At 41.5% G+C, this 16796-nt stretch overlaps 1 protein-coding gene across 20 annotated transcripts in view; it reads left to right on the top strand.

The window, feature by feature from the left end:
• LOC106577504 (ankyrin-2) overlaps positions 1-16796 on the top strand; it is a 262877-nt gene that overhangs the window by 165990 nt on the left and 80091 nt on the right. For all 20 annotated transcript variants that reach the window (XM_082965071.1, XM_082965072.1, XM_082965067.1 and 17 more), the window contains exon 2: positions 3062-3163. In XM_082965071.1, coding sequence (XP_082821197.1) covers positions 3062-3163 — 102 coding nt within the window. The remainder of the gene's footprint in view (positions 1-3061; positions 3164-16796) is intronic.

Below are 16796 nucleotides of genomic sequence, written 5' to 3'. Positions count from 1 at the left end.
TCCGACACTGTCTTTCAGTCAGTATACACGTGCACGGTGACCTATTGCGGCTTTGAGATGACCACTCTTCCCTTCTCTGATATCCATATGTGGTTTGTACAGAGAGACAGTGATTCAGCAAAACATTTTAATATGATTCATAAAAACAAAATGGCTGCTATTCATTAACTTCTTACATGTTGAAGTGGTTCACTTAGGTGAGCTGTAATGCTGCTTTTTAACATGCAAGGTGCAGAGGATTGATATTAAAGGGGATTTGGTTGGTGTAACAATATCATCCTACCCCTGTGGGCTGGCTGGACAACCCACAAGCTGTTCCCCTGGACTTCTCCGTCTGTCAGATATATAGAGCAGAGATATCCCTCCCTAGAGAAATCATCTGAGCTGTCTCCAGGAGACCCCAGGAGCCCCCCCCCCCCCCCTCAGTCTGGGATATGGTATTAGTCTCATTTGAGGTGTGAGACACACTTACAGACAGTGAAGTCGGCTTGTATCACTATATACAGTACCACCCTTTGGCTTGATGACAGCTTTGCACACTCTTGGTAGTCACCTGGAATCCATTTCAATTAACAGGTGTGCCTTGTTAAAAGTTAATTTGTGGAATTTATTTCCTTATTAATGCGTTTGAGCCAATCAGTTGTGTTGTGACAAGGTAGGGTGGTATACAGAAGATAGGCCTATTTGGTAAAAGACAAAGTCCATATTAAGTGCAGCTCAAATAAGCAAAGAGAAACGACAGTCCATCATTACTTTCGGACATGAAGGTCAGTCAATACGGAAAATTTAAAGTGCAGTCGCAAAAACCATCAAGCGCTATGATGAAACTGTCTCTCATGAGGACCGCCACATGAAAGGAAGACCCAGAGTTACCTCTGCTGCAGAGGATAAGTTCATTAGAGTTACCAGCCTCAGAAATTGCAGCCCAAATAAATGCTTCACAGAGTTCAAGTAACAGACACATCTCAACATCAACTGTTCAGATGAGACTGCATGAATCAGGCCTTCATGGTCAAATTGCTGCAAAGAAACCACTACTAAAGGACACCAATAAGAAGAAGAGACTAGCTTGGGCCAAGAAACACAAGCAATGGACATTAGACTGGTGGAAATCTGTCCTTTGGTCTGATGAGTCCAAATTTGAGATTTTTGGTTCCAACCGCCTTGTCTTTGTGAGACACAGAGTAGGTGAACGGATGATCTCCACATGTGTGGTTCTCACCATGAAGTATGGAGGAAGAGGTGTGATGGTGTAAGGGTGCTTTTCTGGTGACACTGTCAGTGATTTAATTATAATTCAAGGCACACTTGACCAGCATGGCTACCACAGCATTCTGGAGCGATACGCCATCCCATCTGGTTTGCGCTTAGTGGGACTATCATTTGTTTTTTAACAGGACAATGACCCAATACACCTCCAGGCTGTGTAAGGGCTATTTGACCAAGAAGGAGAGTGATGGAGTGCTTCATCAGATGACTTGGCCTACACAATCACCTGACCTCATCCCCATTAATGGTTTGGGATGAATTGGACCGTAGAGTGAAGAAAAAGCATCCAACAAGTGCCCAGCATATGTGGGAACTCTTTCAAGACTGTAGGAAAAGCATTCCAGGGGAAGCTGGCTGAGAGAATACCAAGAGTGTGCAAACCTTTCATCAAGGCAAAACGTGGCTTGTTTGAAGAATCTCAAATATAAAATATAATAGATTCCATTTGTGTTATTTCATAGTTTTGAAGTCGTCACTCTTATTCTACAATGTAAAAAATAGTCAAAATAAAGAAAAACCCTTGAGTAGGTGAGTAGGTGTATCCAAAGTTTTGACTAGTACTGTATATATATCTATGTATTCACTCAGCTAACAGAGCTCAGCTTGCCATCCTGCTGCTCAGTCTCACGGTTTAGCTCCTGTTTGGTTGTGCTGCGTATTGTTGTGTCCGGTCTGAATGATGCAATGCAGTTCTCTGCAGCATCCACACACAGAACTGCTGCTGCAGGTTAAACCAGGACAAATCATCACAATGTGTCTGTCATTACTGCCTTTAGATACGTTGTAAGCATTGATCAGTAGCTGGGGGCACGGTAATTCTTCATACGTATGCATTCACTTATGCAGCAGGTATGACATAGGCTATGACTGAGTGTACATCAGATACAGTCAGTCATAATAGTGGAGTTCCTCTCACTGTCCTTTACTTATCGGCCCTCTCATTATACAGTGTAAAGTGCTCCCCACATTTACAGATTTTAGTGTGTTTTAAACCATGAACAGCTTCGAGTTTGTGTTACAGTTCAGAGTATGTATTAACTCTGGGTCCGGAGTCTCTGTACTGCCGTGTAAGTGAATGAGTGACAGAATGGGTCAGAGGAGTGGGCATATCCTCGGTCTGGGTTTGGACTGTGCTGCGTGTTGGAACTATCTCTGGCCTTGTCTCCCTCACTGAGTGTCTCTGGGAGATAGCTAGCCACAACGCTACTTCAATCAGGTTCCCCGTTACCAGCACAGGCTGGTTGTTAAGGGGCAGGACTACTTTAGGGACTACATTCTACCACCTCCTCACAGAGGAGAGAGGAAGCTGTGGTTCTGCAGGTCTGTGTCTGTATGTGTGTGCCAGGGTGTGTTTTGGGAACGAGAGGGGAAATGTTCACTCACTGCCTTAGTGAATAAAAGTAGAGGACATGTCCTCAGTTGTATTCCTGTGTGTAACATTATACACTATTAAACTCAGATTGGAAAATGCTGATTCAGTGCAGGTGTTGATGACTGCAGAAAATGAGTGACACTGCCACCAGGCTCTGTAGGGACTAATTAGTGTTTGTCTTTGAGTCTCAGGGGCTGTAGTGTTGCCTGTGCAGGTTGGCATAATTGGCATTAAAGTGTGTCTCACCACTCAAACAAGTGGTAGAGTGCTGTATGCTAAGCAGTAACTCAATCTATTCCAGAAGTAATAAAAACGGACCTATTTCAAAGCAGTTCAAAACAGTGGTTAAGTTGTGCCAACGTTGTTCTAAATGGGTTCTAACATTGTTCTAATGTATTTATTCTGTTTGTTCTTCTCCAGTCGGATAGCAACACCAGCTTCTTACGAGCGGCAAGGGCGGGGAACATCGACAAGGTTCTAGAGTACCTGAAGGGGGGAGTGGACATAGGCACCTGTAATCAGGTAAGAGACTAGTGGACATGCACACACACATGCACACATGCGCGCACACACACAGACACATGCCAGGAAAAATAAGAAAAACATTTGTGTTAACTCAGAACCTGAGTTACGGTAGACAGGACACGTCATTTGTTTGTCTTGATGGTGCTGTTCATTGGTCTCTGTGGCTGTGGGTCTCTGTGGAGGCAAAATGGTGGCCAGTTCTCTCCTCAGTCACCCAGGCGATCAATCTTACACCCTCTCTTCAATAACTCATTTAGCTCTTGGGATCTCTCCTTTGATCATCAGTCCTAATGTCAATCTGTCTACGGTGTGAGGGTTGCCGTTCTATCTCTGTCCATTGGGAGGAATGAGACTTACTGTACTGTACCGTATGTGTGCTACCAAAACATAACATTGATTCAACTCTATAGCAAAAATAACTTGAAATAAATAACTATCTTTGGGATCAATGGTAACCACGTAATGTGTGTAATGTGATCAGTGTGGGTTGGCCTGTTAGGGATTAAACACAAAACATTTGACTATTTGTCTGTATTCCTAATCACTACACTCTACTCTCTACAATTAACATTGTTCTCAGATTAAGAGAGGGATTGGCCCAGTCTCCTTGAGCGCTGTTTTTGCCGTTCTCTCAGCGTGCCGTTTTTGCCGTTCTCTCAGCGTGCCGTTTTTGCCGTTCTCTCAGCGTGATTACATTAGGAGTAGAGAGCCTCTGTCATTCAGGGTTCATTATTAAACAAGGCAATACTTTTACGTAACACTGCTTTGTCTGACAATCGCTTTCACTGAGCAAATCTAGGACAGGGAATGGCAATGTGCTTCCCTTTATAAAAAACAGGCTAAATCAAAGTTTCGATTTTTCTTGTTTTCTTCTATGTTTCTGTTAGTAAGATCAACGCCAAAACTGTGGATTTTAATACCGCTAATATTAACATTGAAAAATCAATGAATCAATAACATCTAAATCCATCACTCTGAATCTATAAGTCTGACCTCACGTAAATCAACCATGCGTCTCCTTTAGGTAAAATAAACAGAATGTTAAGTATATAGATGGAAGGAGGGATAAAACAAGAGGAGAAGAGGTAAGGGTGAGGAGTGTATTGAAAATGAAAGTCAATGAACTAAGTAGACCAGACCCAGCTTCTATTGCATTGGTGTATATGAGAGACACCCAGTTAAATAGAACGGAATTGATGTTTATTTTGCAATAGAGTACCACAGTATGAGTCATTATAACCCTAGCAGTCAAACAAGGAAATGGTTCCAATCGGGTTTTTTTTGCCATGCATTTTTCCCATAGAGGATTTTAGAAACACTTAAAATAAGGGCTGTGTTTCCTGTAGGCTTACCCTGGCATGATAACCATGTAAATCTCTCTAGGACAAGGTGACTTTTATCTATATATTTGTCTGTATTTACCCCCCAAAAATGAAATGCTAATTAGCTGCTAATGAAGAAGTCATATGATTTTTCACTGGCTACAGCTAGAGATTCAGGTGTCATTTGGTTAGCTAGCAAGAAATGTGAATCGCTTTGCTAGCTAGCTATGCTGAACTTGAATGACTGTTATCCACAGTTAGTCTCTTAGCTGTCAATGAAATGTATTTGGCATCAATCAAATGGGCGGGCAGACAGGCAAATTCCCATTCAGTCAACACGTGGGTTGGGACAAGCATACATTGGCAGGCAAGATGCAGAAGGACGAGCAGGCTACTATTCCCCATCATTTCAGTGCAATTCTGACGGCCAACTAGCTTAAAGAGTTTGAGAGTGTTTATCTAATGTTCCCTCGTTAGATTTTAGCTTATCTCGCTCTGGCTAGCATTAGTTGTTGATCTTGTTATTTTTGATGTGTGTTGGCATCTGAGGGAGGGATAGCCTACCTTTTCATGGTTGTTTGATCAATAGGACTGTGAAGTTCCCAAATGTAAGAGGACTCCCGTGGTATTTACATATTTGCAGGAATCGATTCAGGTGTATTTTGTGGCTTTTGGCGAATGCGTTGTAATGATCTAAAGTCGCGATGTTGCAACTGCCTGTAAACACACAGTCCAGTTGAAAGTGAATGAAGGCAGACCCATGTGGCAAATGGCTTATTTGCATATAGGCCTACTGTAGCTCTGATTGGCTATGCCGCACCAGTCAGCGTAGACTCTGGTCCTGGACAAGACAGATGTTTTTATTAGGTTTTATTTACTGCAGTGTCTATTAATTGTCCAAATGCATGGCCGCTTTCCCACTCTATATTGCTCTAGAATTTTCACAAATGCCTTACTATATGTAATTCCCAAACATTCTATGAATTAACGAAAACGTGAAGATGACCATATCTATGTGCTCGCTTGTCAGAAAATGAAAAAGGTGTCATATTCTTTCTGGGGGTCTATATGAATTAGAGGTCAACCGATTATGATTTTTCAACGCCGATACCGATTATTGGAGGACCCAAAAAAAGCCGATACCGATTAATCGGCTGATTTAAAAAAAACATGTATTTATTTATTTGTAATAATGACAATTACAACAATACTGAATGAACACTTATTTTAACTTAATATAATACATCAATAAAATCAATTTAGCCTCAAATAAATAATGAAACATGTTCAATTTGGTTTAAATAATGGAAAAACAAAGTGTTGGAGAAGAAAGTAAAAGTGCAATATGTGCCATGTAAGAAAGCTAACGTTTAAGTTCCTTGCTCAGAACATGAGAACATATGAAAGCTGGTGGTTCCTTTTAACATCTTCAATATTCCCAGGTAAGAAGTTTTAGGTTGTAGTTATAGGAATTATAGGACTATTTCTCTCTATACGATTTGTATTTCATATACCTTTGACTATTGGATGTTCTTATAGGCACTTTAGTATTGCCAGTGTAACAGTATAGCTTCCGTCCCTCTCCTCGCTCCTACACTTTAATTACTGGCCACTGGCAGGAGGGGATGGATCAGTGAGTTTAGGTCATTGGTGTTTCCCTCTGTCATTTTTCTTCTTCTTCTTCTTTCTCTCTCTCTCTCTCGCTCTCTCGCTCTCTCAATATCCTGCCTCTATTCCTAATTAAATCTGTGGGATGTGACAAAGTCTACTATATCCCTTTGTAGAAATTACATTTGCATAGATTTACTGCTATTGACCATCCCAGCGTTATAACAGCTACAGTTGAAGTCGGATGTTTACATACACTTAGGTTGGAGTCATTAAAACTAATTTTTCAACCACTCCACAAATTTCTTGTTAACAAACTATAGTTTTCGCAAGTGGGTTAGGACATCTACTTTGTGCATGACACAAATAATTTGATTATTTCACTTATAATTATTTCACTTATAATTCACTGTATCACAATTCCAGTGGGTCAGAAGTTTACATACACTAAGTTTACTGTGCCTTTAAACAGCTTGGAAAATTCCAGAAAACGATGTTGTGGCTTTAGAAGTTTCTGATAGTCTAATTGACATCATTTGAGTCAATTGGAGGTGTACCTGTGGATGTATTTCAAGGCTTACCTTAAAATTCAGTGTCTCCATCATGGATAAATCAAAAGAAATCAGCCAGCCAATAAATTGTAGACCTCCACAAGTCTGGTTCAGCCTTGGGAGCAATTTCCAAACGCCTGAAGGTACCACGTTCATCTGTACAAGCAATAGTACGCAAGTATAACACCATGGGACCACGCAGCCGTCATACGACTCAGGAAGGAGACGCGTTCTGTCTCCTAGAGATGAACGTACCTTGGTGCGAAAAGTGCAAATCAATCCCAGAACAACAGCAAAGGACCTTGTGAAGATGCTGGAGGAAACAGGTACAAAAGTATCTATACCCACAGTAAAACGAGTCCTATATCGACATAACCTGAAAGGCCGCTCAGCAAGGAAGAAGCCACTGCTCAAAAACCGCCATAAAAAAGCCAGACTACGGTTTGCAACTGCACATGGGGACAAAGATCGTACTTTTTGGAGAAATGTCCTCTGGTCTGATGAAACAAAAATAGAACTGTTTGGCCATAATGACAATCGTTATGTTTGGAGGAAAAAGGAGGAGGCTTGCAAGCCAAAGAACACCATCCCAACCGTGAAGCACGGGAGGTGGCACCATCATGTTGTGGGAGTGCTTTGCTGCATGAGGGACTGGTGCACACAAAGTAGATGGCATCATGATAATGGAAAATGATGTGGATATATTGATGCAACATCTCAAGACATCAGTCAGGAAGTTAAAGCTTGGTCGCAAATTGGTCTTCCAAATGGACAATGACCCCAAGCATACTTCCAAAGTTGTGGCAAAATGGCTTAAGGACAACAAAGTCAAGGTATTGGAGTGGCCATCACAAAGCCCTGACCTCAATCCAATAGAAAATTTGCGGGCAGAACTAAAAAAGCGTGTGCGAGCAAGGAGGCCTACAAACCTGACTCAGTTACACCAGCTCTGTCAGAAGGAATGGGCCAAAATTCACTCAACTTATTGGTGGAAGCTTGTGGAAGGCTACCCGAAACATTTGACCCAAGTTCAACAATTTAAGGCAATGCTACCAAATGCTAATTGAGTGTATGTAAACTTCTGACCCACGACACGCAGGTTAAAATATCAAAACAAACTTTGAACCAATTATATTAATTTGGGTACAGGTTGAAAAGCATTAAACATTTATGGCAATTTAGCTAGCTAGCTTGCACTTGCTAGCTAATTTGTTCTATTTATCTAGCTTGCTGTTGCTAGCTAATTTGTCCTGGGATATAAACATTGAGTTATTATTTTACCTAAAATGCACAAGGTCCTCTACTCCGCCAATTAATCCACACATAAAACGGTCAACCGAATCGTTTCTAGTCATCACTCTTCCTTACAGGCTTTTTCTTCTCTAGACTTTATATTGCGATTGGCAACTTTCATAAATTAGGTGCATTACCGCCACTGACCTCGTTTGTCTTTCAGTCACCCACGTGGGTATAACCAGTGTGGAGATGGCACGTGGGTACCTGCTTCTGTAAACCAATGAGGAGATGGGAGAGGCAGGACTTGCAGCGCGATCTGCATCAGAAATAGAACTGATTTCTATTTTAGCCCTTGGCAATGCAGATGCTCGTTGGTGCGCACGAGCAGTGTGGGTGCAATAATTGAATAACATAGATTTCTATATTTATTTTGCAACGCTCGTGCATGCGATGCGAGCGGTGTAGTCAGCCAGTAAGGTGTATGAAAACTTCGGATTTCAACTGTAGTTTTCCATTACATTCCCTATTTCTGGAGCATACCTCTCCCCCTGAGAGGCTGGTGGGTCTTAATTTAGGAGGCGCATGACCATTATCTGTTCCTCCTCCAACCCATTAACATTCCTCATCGCGGGGCTAGGGGGGGCACCCTGACGCGGGTCACAGACAACTGCTAGGATGTAAATAGTCCGGCCTTGACAACCACCATGGTCACGGTGGTCAAGCTGATAAACAACAGTCACATGGCCATGGGGTGTGTGTGAGCGGTTGTTTGGGCTTTGTGTCTAAACCCTACCATACAGACACAGACAGGCACACACAGTTTTCCTCACAACGCCAAAGCAATCTAGATAGGTAAGGTGAGGGGCCAGCCACCCCCGCTCTCTTGCTCACATACAGTATACACACACTCTGTCTCTGTCTCTCTCTTTCTATTTCTCACATCTGGCAGCACATCTGAATGCGTGTGCTTTGATGCAGTGATCTGAGCTAGTGCTCTACTGTATAATGTCAGGAAGATATAGATGTTCTGCTTCATAAACCAAGTCAGATTGCCATGTCAGATATAGTATGTTGCTAACAATGCAGATCCACTGTCACAAACACTGATTTCCTATTTCACCCTAGTCCTCCTATATCTGCATTCTCTCTGGTCTCTACCCTCCCCTTATCGAATGCCCCCCCCCCCCTCTCTCCTTCCATATGGTCAGTCCGGCTGCCCCTCCCCTCCTGGAATGTAACAGTAGAACAGTGACCTTCACACAGTGACAGGGACCTGGACGAATGGGGTGTAGGGCTGTTGCGGTGACCATATTACCAGCATACCGGCAGTCATGAGTCATTCTGGTTACTTTATACATTCTGGTTACCTTATGCTACGCTCCAAAATGTCATTCCATGATGGGAGATAGACCTAGGCGATGCTGTTGGTTCACTGATTGTGTAGGGCGGCTTACAGGTAGCCTACAATTATAGTGCATTTGTACTTGATTTTAAATAGCCTAGTAATAGGGATTTTCTTTATATTTTCATAATTAATTGGTAGGCAGATTACTTTTATCTATACAGAATATCTCACCACCATGCATTTCCCTCTCCTCCTCTCTCTCCCTTATTCCTTTTCTCGAGCGTGCTGTCTGTCTGTCAACAGTTTAGTGAAATATGTTTAGTTGCGAAAACATGTTACTATCGATGTTCCCGAACAGATTTCATTTGGTTTCCCAAATCAAGCACTCGGTAGCTGCAGGAACAGGGTTGGAGAGCCCATGGCATACGGAGTTTGGGGGGAATATCACCTGTCGCGCAACGAGATCATGCTCCTCAAGCAGTGGTTGATGCGTGGAGTGAAATAAGTGTTCCTATGTTCATTTCTCAGCTGCTCATATTAAGCACAGCTCCACTATAAAACCAAAGTAGCCTTCCAGGCGTCATTGGAAAACGGTCCGCCGGAAAAGCGCGCGGCCTCCATTCGCAATTCGAGTGCATACAGGTGACATGTATTTTTCCCCTGCCCCTGTTCCTCCCCATTTGATCATGAAACTAATTTGACATATTAGTACAGACAAGATTACATTGAGAATAATAGAATAGGTTAAAATATGATCACTTGATGAGAGAACAGCTGTGCAGCCTGAGGCAAGGAACAGAGCGCAAGTTTTTTGTTGTTGCGACTTAGCCTATAGCCGCATCATGTAGCCAATATATGTTTTGAAGACGTTCTAAGGTTTGTGTCATTCACAACTATAGTTGCCAAGTAAATCAAGCGTATAGGATTAGTTTCGAATTATCCCTTTTAACCTCAACATAGCCACTTCATATGCGTACATGCTCCGGAATGGGAAAAATATTATTTCTATTTTTTTCAGATAAGTTCAATTCTATTCTTCTTATTATAAAATCATATAATATCAAATAATGGCACAGGATGGCACAGCTAAATGGCACAGCTAAATGAACAAGCCAACATACAGCCTATGGTATGGAGCATAGCCAGATAACATACAGTAGGCCAACTCATATTCTGTTATTCTGAAATACATTTTCTTCATATCATGTTTCTTTAGACCTGACTAAAATAAATAAGGCTTTATTGTGATGGTGTATATTAAATAGATTTATTAGACTTTTTTAAATGTAGCTGTTCCAAAGCCGCGCATCAGCGGCTGGTATGCAGCTCGTATGCAGCTCATATGCGTGGAGGCCTGGAGATGCTATATGTGAAACGGTCAATTACCGTGAGACCGGGAGTCTTTTGCATAGGGCTGGGCGATACAGTGGCGGTTCTAGATCATTTCAACTGGGGGAGCCAAGCTGGGGCCAGTTGTGCTGTTAGAGGGGCCAGTTACATTAGACGTTATTGTTGTATCGTTTTCTTCACTGCATTGCAGGCATTAGCAGGCAAAAGACCATGTTCATAATCATTAGTGTTCGGCGTTGCCACTGTCTAATAACGGATGTAAAAAAAGAATTATAGCAAAAATTAGTTATGTAAAAATTATTTCATACTCTACATTTAGGGGGGCCACAAGGGGGTCCAAAATTGTTGTCACAGGGGCACTGCCCCCCCCAGGACCGCCCCTGGGGCGATATATCGAATTAATGAATTTAAAAAAAATCCGCGGTATTCCAAATGCCTGTATCGCAAGAATTGAGGTTTTGTAAAAAAAAAAAAAAAGTAATCGTTTTTTGAAGCGTTTATTTCCACTTATTCTCGTGTTCTATTTTTGGTCTCATCTCTTTCGCTCTTTCTGTGCTGTGCGCACCTCCAAATGTACACCAGAGATCTATATATAATGAAGAGATGCACGTCTCCACCCTAACAATGCTAGTCGTTGTCCCCCCAAAGGCGGGAAGGCAGGCGACAAGTTTAGGTCCAAACTAAGCCCATATAAACGCATTTGGTTTATTTTGGACCGATTTTAGCGAGAGTGAAACCTCTCGCTTTGCCTCTTCCTCTACGGTTTACACACACCAAGCCCCTTCCCCCTGCCTCTCACGCCAACGAAGTCCTCTCTGACAAGCGGTTTCCAAAACGCTATTTGCATTTGAGGTTTGGTCCAACATAATCAATCATATGGACACCAAAGCCCATTGAGACATTATTTCACTGTAGTAGAGGAGAGAACTTTTCTAACGAAACCCTTTTTATGTCTCAACTACTCAAATTGCGCGCAGAGCAGACATTACTAAAACGAGAGTATCAATGAACATTGATTCTGGAAAATGAATGCTCCGTTTGTGGCGCGCTGGCATTGGGGTATCACGTACCGCTAGCAGCACTGTTATCCTAGCTGTCTAGTCTGTTTTTTTTAAATAAATGTCCAATAATCATAAAACACAATTATATAAGGAATTTGTATATAAGGAATTGTTATCATTCTGAGAAATAAGGTAGGCCACTTGATTTCAACATCTGAACTAAGTGGGCAGGCTAACATGCTTTTCAAACATTTCAACCTTGTTAGCTAGCAAATAGATCCAAGTTGGCTTGAAATATAAACTTGAAATATAAAGATTAGTTTGCCAGTCACTAGCACGTGGGTTTGAGAGATTGTTGAGGAGATCTGTGTTCGTCTTCTATAATGCCTAAGTTAGTCATTATTAGTGAATGTGCATTATGCATGGTTCTAGTTACATTTGTAACAAAACATGACATTTTCATAGACAGACTTGAAAGCCAGATCAGTGATTATTGAGAGAAAAAAGCAGGTTAAACTATTTTGATTAAATAATTGAATTATTAGTGGGTCTTATGATTGTGGAAGGCTTATATTTACCCTAAGTATAACTTCACAAGCCCTGAATTCATTAGACTGTTTGAAATGCAGTGTATTTTACCTGTATTTATTCAACAACGCTTGTATTTAGAAATGTTTGCTAATTTATAAAAATAATAATAAATGAAATATTAAATTTACATACAGTCCCTTTGGAAATTATTCAGATCCTTTGACTTTTTCCACATTATTTTGTTTTTATGTTACAGCCTTATTCTAAATGGTTTTTGCTCTGACATGCACAGTCAACTGTGGGACCTTATTTAAACAGGTTTGTGCCTTTCCAAATCATGTCCAATCAATTGAATTTACCACAGGCGAACTCCAATCAAGTTGTAGAAACATCTCAAGCATGATTAATGGAAACAGGATGCACCTGAGCTCAATATCGAGTTCATAGCAAAGGGTCTGAATACTTATGTAAATAAGGTATTTCTGGGTTTTTTCTGTAATACATTTGCAAAAAAATTATAAAAACCTGTTTTTGCTTTGGGGTATTGTGTGTGGATCGCTGAGGATTATTTTAGGAATAAGGCTGTAACGTAACAAAATGTGGAAAAAGTCAAGGGGTCTGAATGCTTTCCGAAGGTACTGTATATATTGTGAATTTCCCATAAATTTGAAAAAATAGAGATATGATTTTTAGGTCATATCGCCCAGCCATACTTTTGCATGACAATAACCGGCTGACAAAATGTCATGACCACCACAGCCTTATGTGGGTGTCGGGCAGAGTTAGAGATGGATGAGAGGGGAGGAGACAGGACCCTAGTCACTAACATCTCCTGTCGGTTCATATACCATATGACAGGTATAATCAATGGATTGATGAGTGTGCTTGTGGAATCTGATGGTCTAGTGATCGGATATTAGTTATTGAGCTGGAACAATCTCAAGGTGTTCTGTATTGTTACACCCTTGAGTGGCTGATATGTGCATGTGTCAGCAATGCAATTCTGCAAAGTGGATCACAGTGAAACTGTCAGTCATCCTAGCAACCAGCAAACATAAGGATCTATGTCAGTCATCCTTAGCAACGAGCCCACACCTCACACTACAGGCATACAAATGGCATTGACAGCACTTGCAACACCAGGGTTGTAGGTTCGATTCCCACTGGAGACCAGTATGAAAAAAGTATGAAAATGTATGCGCTCGTTACTTTAAGTCTCTCTGGATAAGAGCGTCTGCCAGAATGACTGAAATGTAAAAATGTAATTGACATACGATAATGATAACAGCCATGTACTGTATGTCAGGTATTATATTTGACAGCTGCCAGATAGATTGTTGTTGTTAGTGTTGTCGCGTCGGGCTGAAACCATCTGCTCTTCCATCCTCATCCCCATGACCTTCATGGTCTCCCAGGCCTCTTCACTCAACCAGACTACTACACTACTAGGATCTTAATTTGAGCCAGTTTGCTACAGCAGGAAAATAATCCTGCAGCAACAGGAAATGTGAATCATTATGGTGATTATAACTAATGGAATTTTTTTTTGTAGGGGTTGATACATTTTTCATTTTTCAAATAAAGTCTGACATTTTAAAGTGGAAATTACAATCTTTAGAAGCATTTTTATACCTTGAATACGCTATTTGCATATCCTGCACAGAGTGATCACAAGAGTGATCAAATTAAGATCCTACATCTATCTGTAGCCAAGCCTTGTTTACAGAGCCTCTTGCTCTGTAACAAATACCAATGTTTCTCTGTCTTTAAGGCTGATATATTCCCAGTTTGTCCCTGGCATAATTTCCTCTGCACAGTCATGGGAGAAATAAGCTTGATGGTGGTACTGCATTTAAAGTAGCATTTATACATTATAAATACATTGCAGGTGCCACATTAGATGGATGTCTTTCCATCAAGTCTCTGCCCGTGCCACTAGTGATGGAATACTCCACCTATGACCGTGAGAGCTCCTTGTGGCTCATCCAACACAGTCTGGAGAACCAATCAATCAACCACACAGACTCACACAGCAGCTCTGAACCCCCAATTCAAACTAAACTCTGTAAACCATAACTGCTGCATTAAGACCTTGTTTGTATGATGAAGTGGCCGTTATGATTCTACTGTAGAAGTTGAAAAAAGTGTTAAGGGACAACCCTTAGTGGAATTCAGTAGCTCTTTTCAACTTAATGCAGGAGGTGGAGTTGACATTCTCTTAGTGAAAGCTATTTGGTCTACTCCAGGTGCTAGAAATGTATTCCTTTGTGGACTATTCAAATATAATTTACCTGTATCAACTACCTGTCACTTTTATTATTGTGTTATTATTTGGTACTTGATATGTTTCTTCAAGTTAACCTTTTTTAACTGAAAACGCTATTCTCAAAAGTGTACTTCATTACTTTTTGCACTTTCCTGTTACCCCTACGGACTGTAAACTTTTAACTGCCTTTCAATGAGTAATGCATTCCATTTATTATAGCACCATAGTTCATAATGATAATAACTCACAATCTGCATGTTAATTAGTTGCTATTTATGCTGGTTATGACTGCTGCAATGCCCCATGGGAGTAGTCTGCTCTAACCACCGCTGCTTATGAATTAGATTTCCACCACATTACATCTGCACATAATAGAACAATAACAAGCGGGAACATTAGGGTGAATGTTATATTATGTGATTAGAACGTTTCATAAGTGATTGCGTCTGGCCAGGCTGATGTAATGACTGTGATTGAGTGACTGTGGTGGTCAGTAGGTAGGTTGGGGAACTGTGTGACAGAGTGATATGCCTGCAGACACTAAAGGATGGATGAATGGGGGTACACTCATACAGTATGGGGTTGTTGTGGGCAGAGATGGATGGGACTGTATGGGAGTGCCAAGGGCGGAGGTGTTTCTTTGAGATTGTGGGGGAATCGGAATGGGAGGGTGGGGAGAAGGATCCCCGCCCCAAAGGAGTAAATACAGATAGTCCCTGCAGTTAACAACCAACCTCACTTAGCCAATCCCTACCAACTTCCATGGGGACAAATGACAGAGGCAGCCATTAATCTATAAAGTCGAAATAGGGACAGAAATGGCTACTCCATTCCGCTTTGGTAGTGACAGGTGTTATGATGTTATAGCATCCTGTCTGGCTGGCCTTGAGTTATTCCCAATGCCATCTCTGAGGGTGAAGTGTGTTACCAAGGACAGGTTAACGGGTTAATTCTACAGTGAGTTTGTAAGGTGTTTGTTTACACTCTACGTTTTACCTTCAGTACAATATCGGAGCCAGGCCCTACAATTACACAATAGAAATATAGCTTTTTGACAGTGCTAAGGGATGTGAGGACAAGCTAAGTGAGAAGAGAGCAGATGGTGCACCCTTCTGAGTCAAATGCAGCATGTCTTTAAAAAAAGATGCTTCTTGTTCTCCTTCAGGGCAGTGCAGACTGCAGAATATGTAACTATTTTTTTAATAGACAGGGGTTGATTGGACACATTCATGCTCAGTACCAATCCTAAACACTGTAGGGGGCCTTGCTGTAACTATAGGGGTCCTCAGGAGCAGTCCAGTTTGGTCTGAACAGGGGCCGCATGACATAGTCTGTTTGCGGCTGCCCCGGCTATAGAGGAAATTACATATCGACCGAGCGGCCCTTTTTAAACAGCAGACAAATGCTCCCTGAATTAGTGCTGGGTCACTGAGACGCCCCAAACTAGGTGAAAAATCTGTTGTGCCCTTGAGCAAGGCATTTAACCAATTACTCCTGTAAATCGCTCTGGATTCGTTTTAGGAATGAGAGAGGATTGCGCCTCAGAATCCAAATGTTGTGTCATGTTGTTGGCATCTGGGGTTGGATATTGAAGTTACTTGGGCCCCTCATGTTGTGGTGTTTTGGGAATTAACTGGCAAATGCAAATGCTTGGATTTTTTAATCCGCAGGGTAATCCGCCCAAAGTGATATTGAAATGTAATCGTAATTTCTCTCCCTCCAAAGCTTTTAGGATCTATTTATTGCCCCAACAACAGGACGTAAACATCAATCTCCTATTTGGAACATATTGGCACTTATGGAGGGAAATAAACTAGTCTTTAGCAAAATTGAACTGGGACCAGTTGGTACAGTTGAAGTTGGAAGTTTACATACACCTTAGTCAAATACATTTAAACTCAGTCTTTCACAATTCCTGACATTTAATCCTGGTAAAAATTCCCTGTCATAGGTCAGTTAGGATCACCACTTTATTTTAAGAATGTGAAATGTCAGAATAATAGTAGAGAGTGATTTATTTCACCTTTTATTTCTTCACATTCCCAGTGGGTCAGAAGTTTACATACACTCAATTAGTATTTGGTAGCATTGCCTTAAATTGTTGAACTTGGGTCAAATGTTTCGGGTAGCCTTCCACAAGCTTCCCACAATAAGTTGGGTGAATTTTGGCCCATTCCTCCCGACAGAGCTGGTGTAACTGAGTCAGGTTTGTAGGCCTCCTTGCTCGCACACGCTTTTTCAGTTCTGCCCGCAAATGTCTGTAGGATTGAGGTCAGGGCTTTGTGATGGCCACTCCAATACCTTGACATTGTTGTCCTTAAGCCATTTTGCCACAACTTTGGAAGTGCGCTTGGGATCATTGTCCATTTGGAAGACCCATTTGCGACCAAGCTTTAACTTCCTGACTGGTGTCTTGAGAT

Source organism: Salmo salar, chromosome 18, assembly GCF_965601325.2.
Source record: "Salmo salar chromosome 18, fSalSal1, whole genome shotgun sequence".
Lineage (NCBI taxonomy): Eukaryota > Metazoa > Chordata > Actinopteri > Salmoniformes > Salmonidae > Salmo > Salmo salar.
The sequence above is the reverse complement of the archived record's forward strand: the minus strand, read 5'-3'. Positions and strand labels throughout refer to the sequence as shown.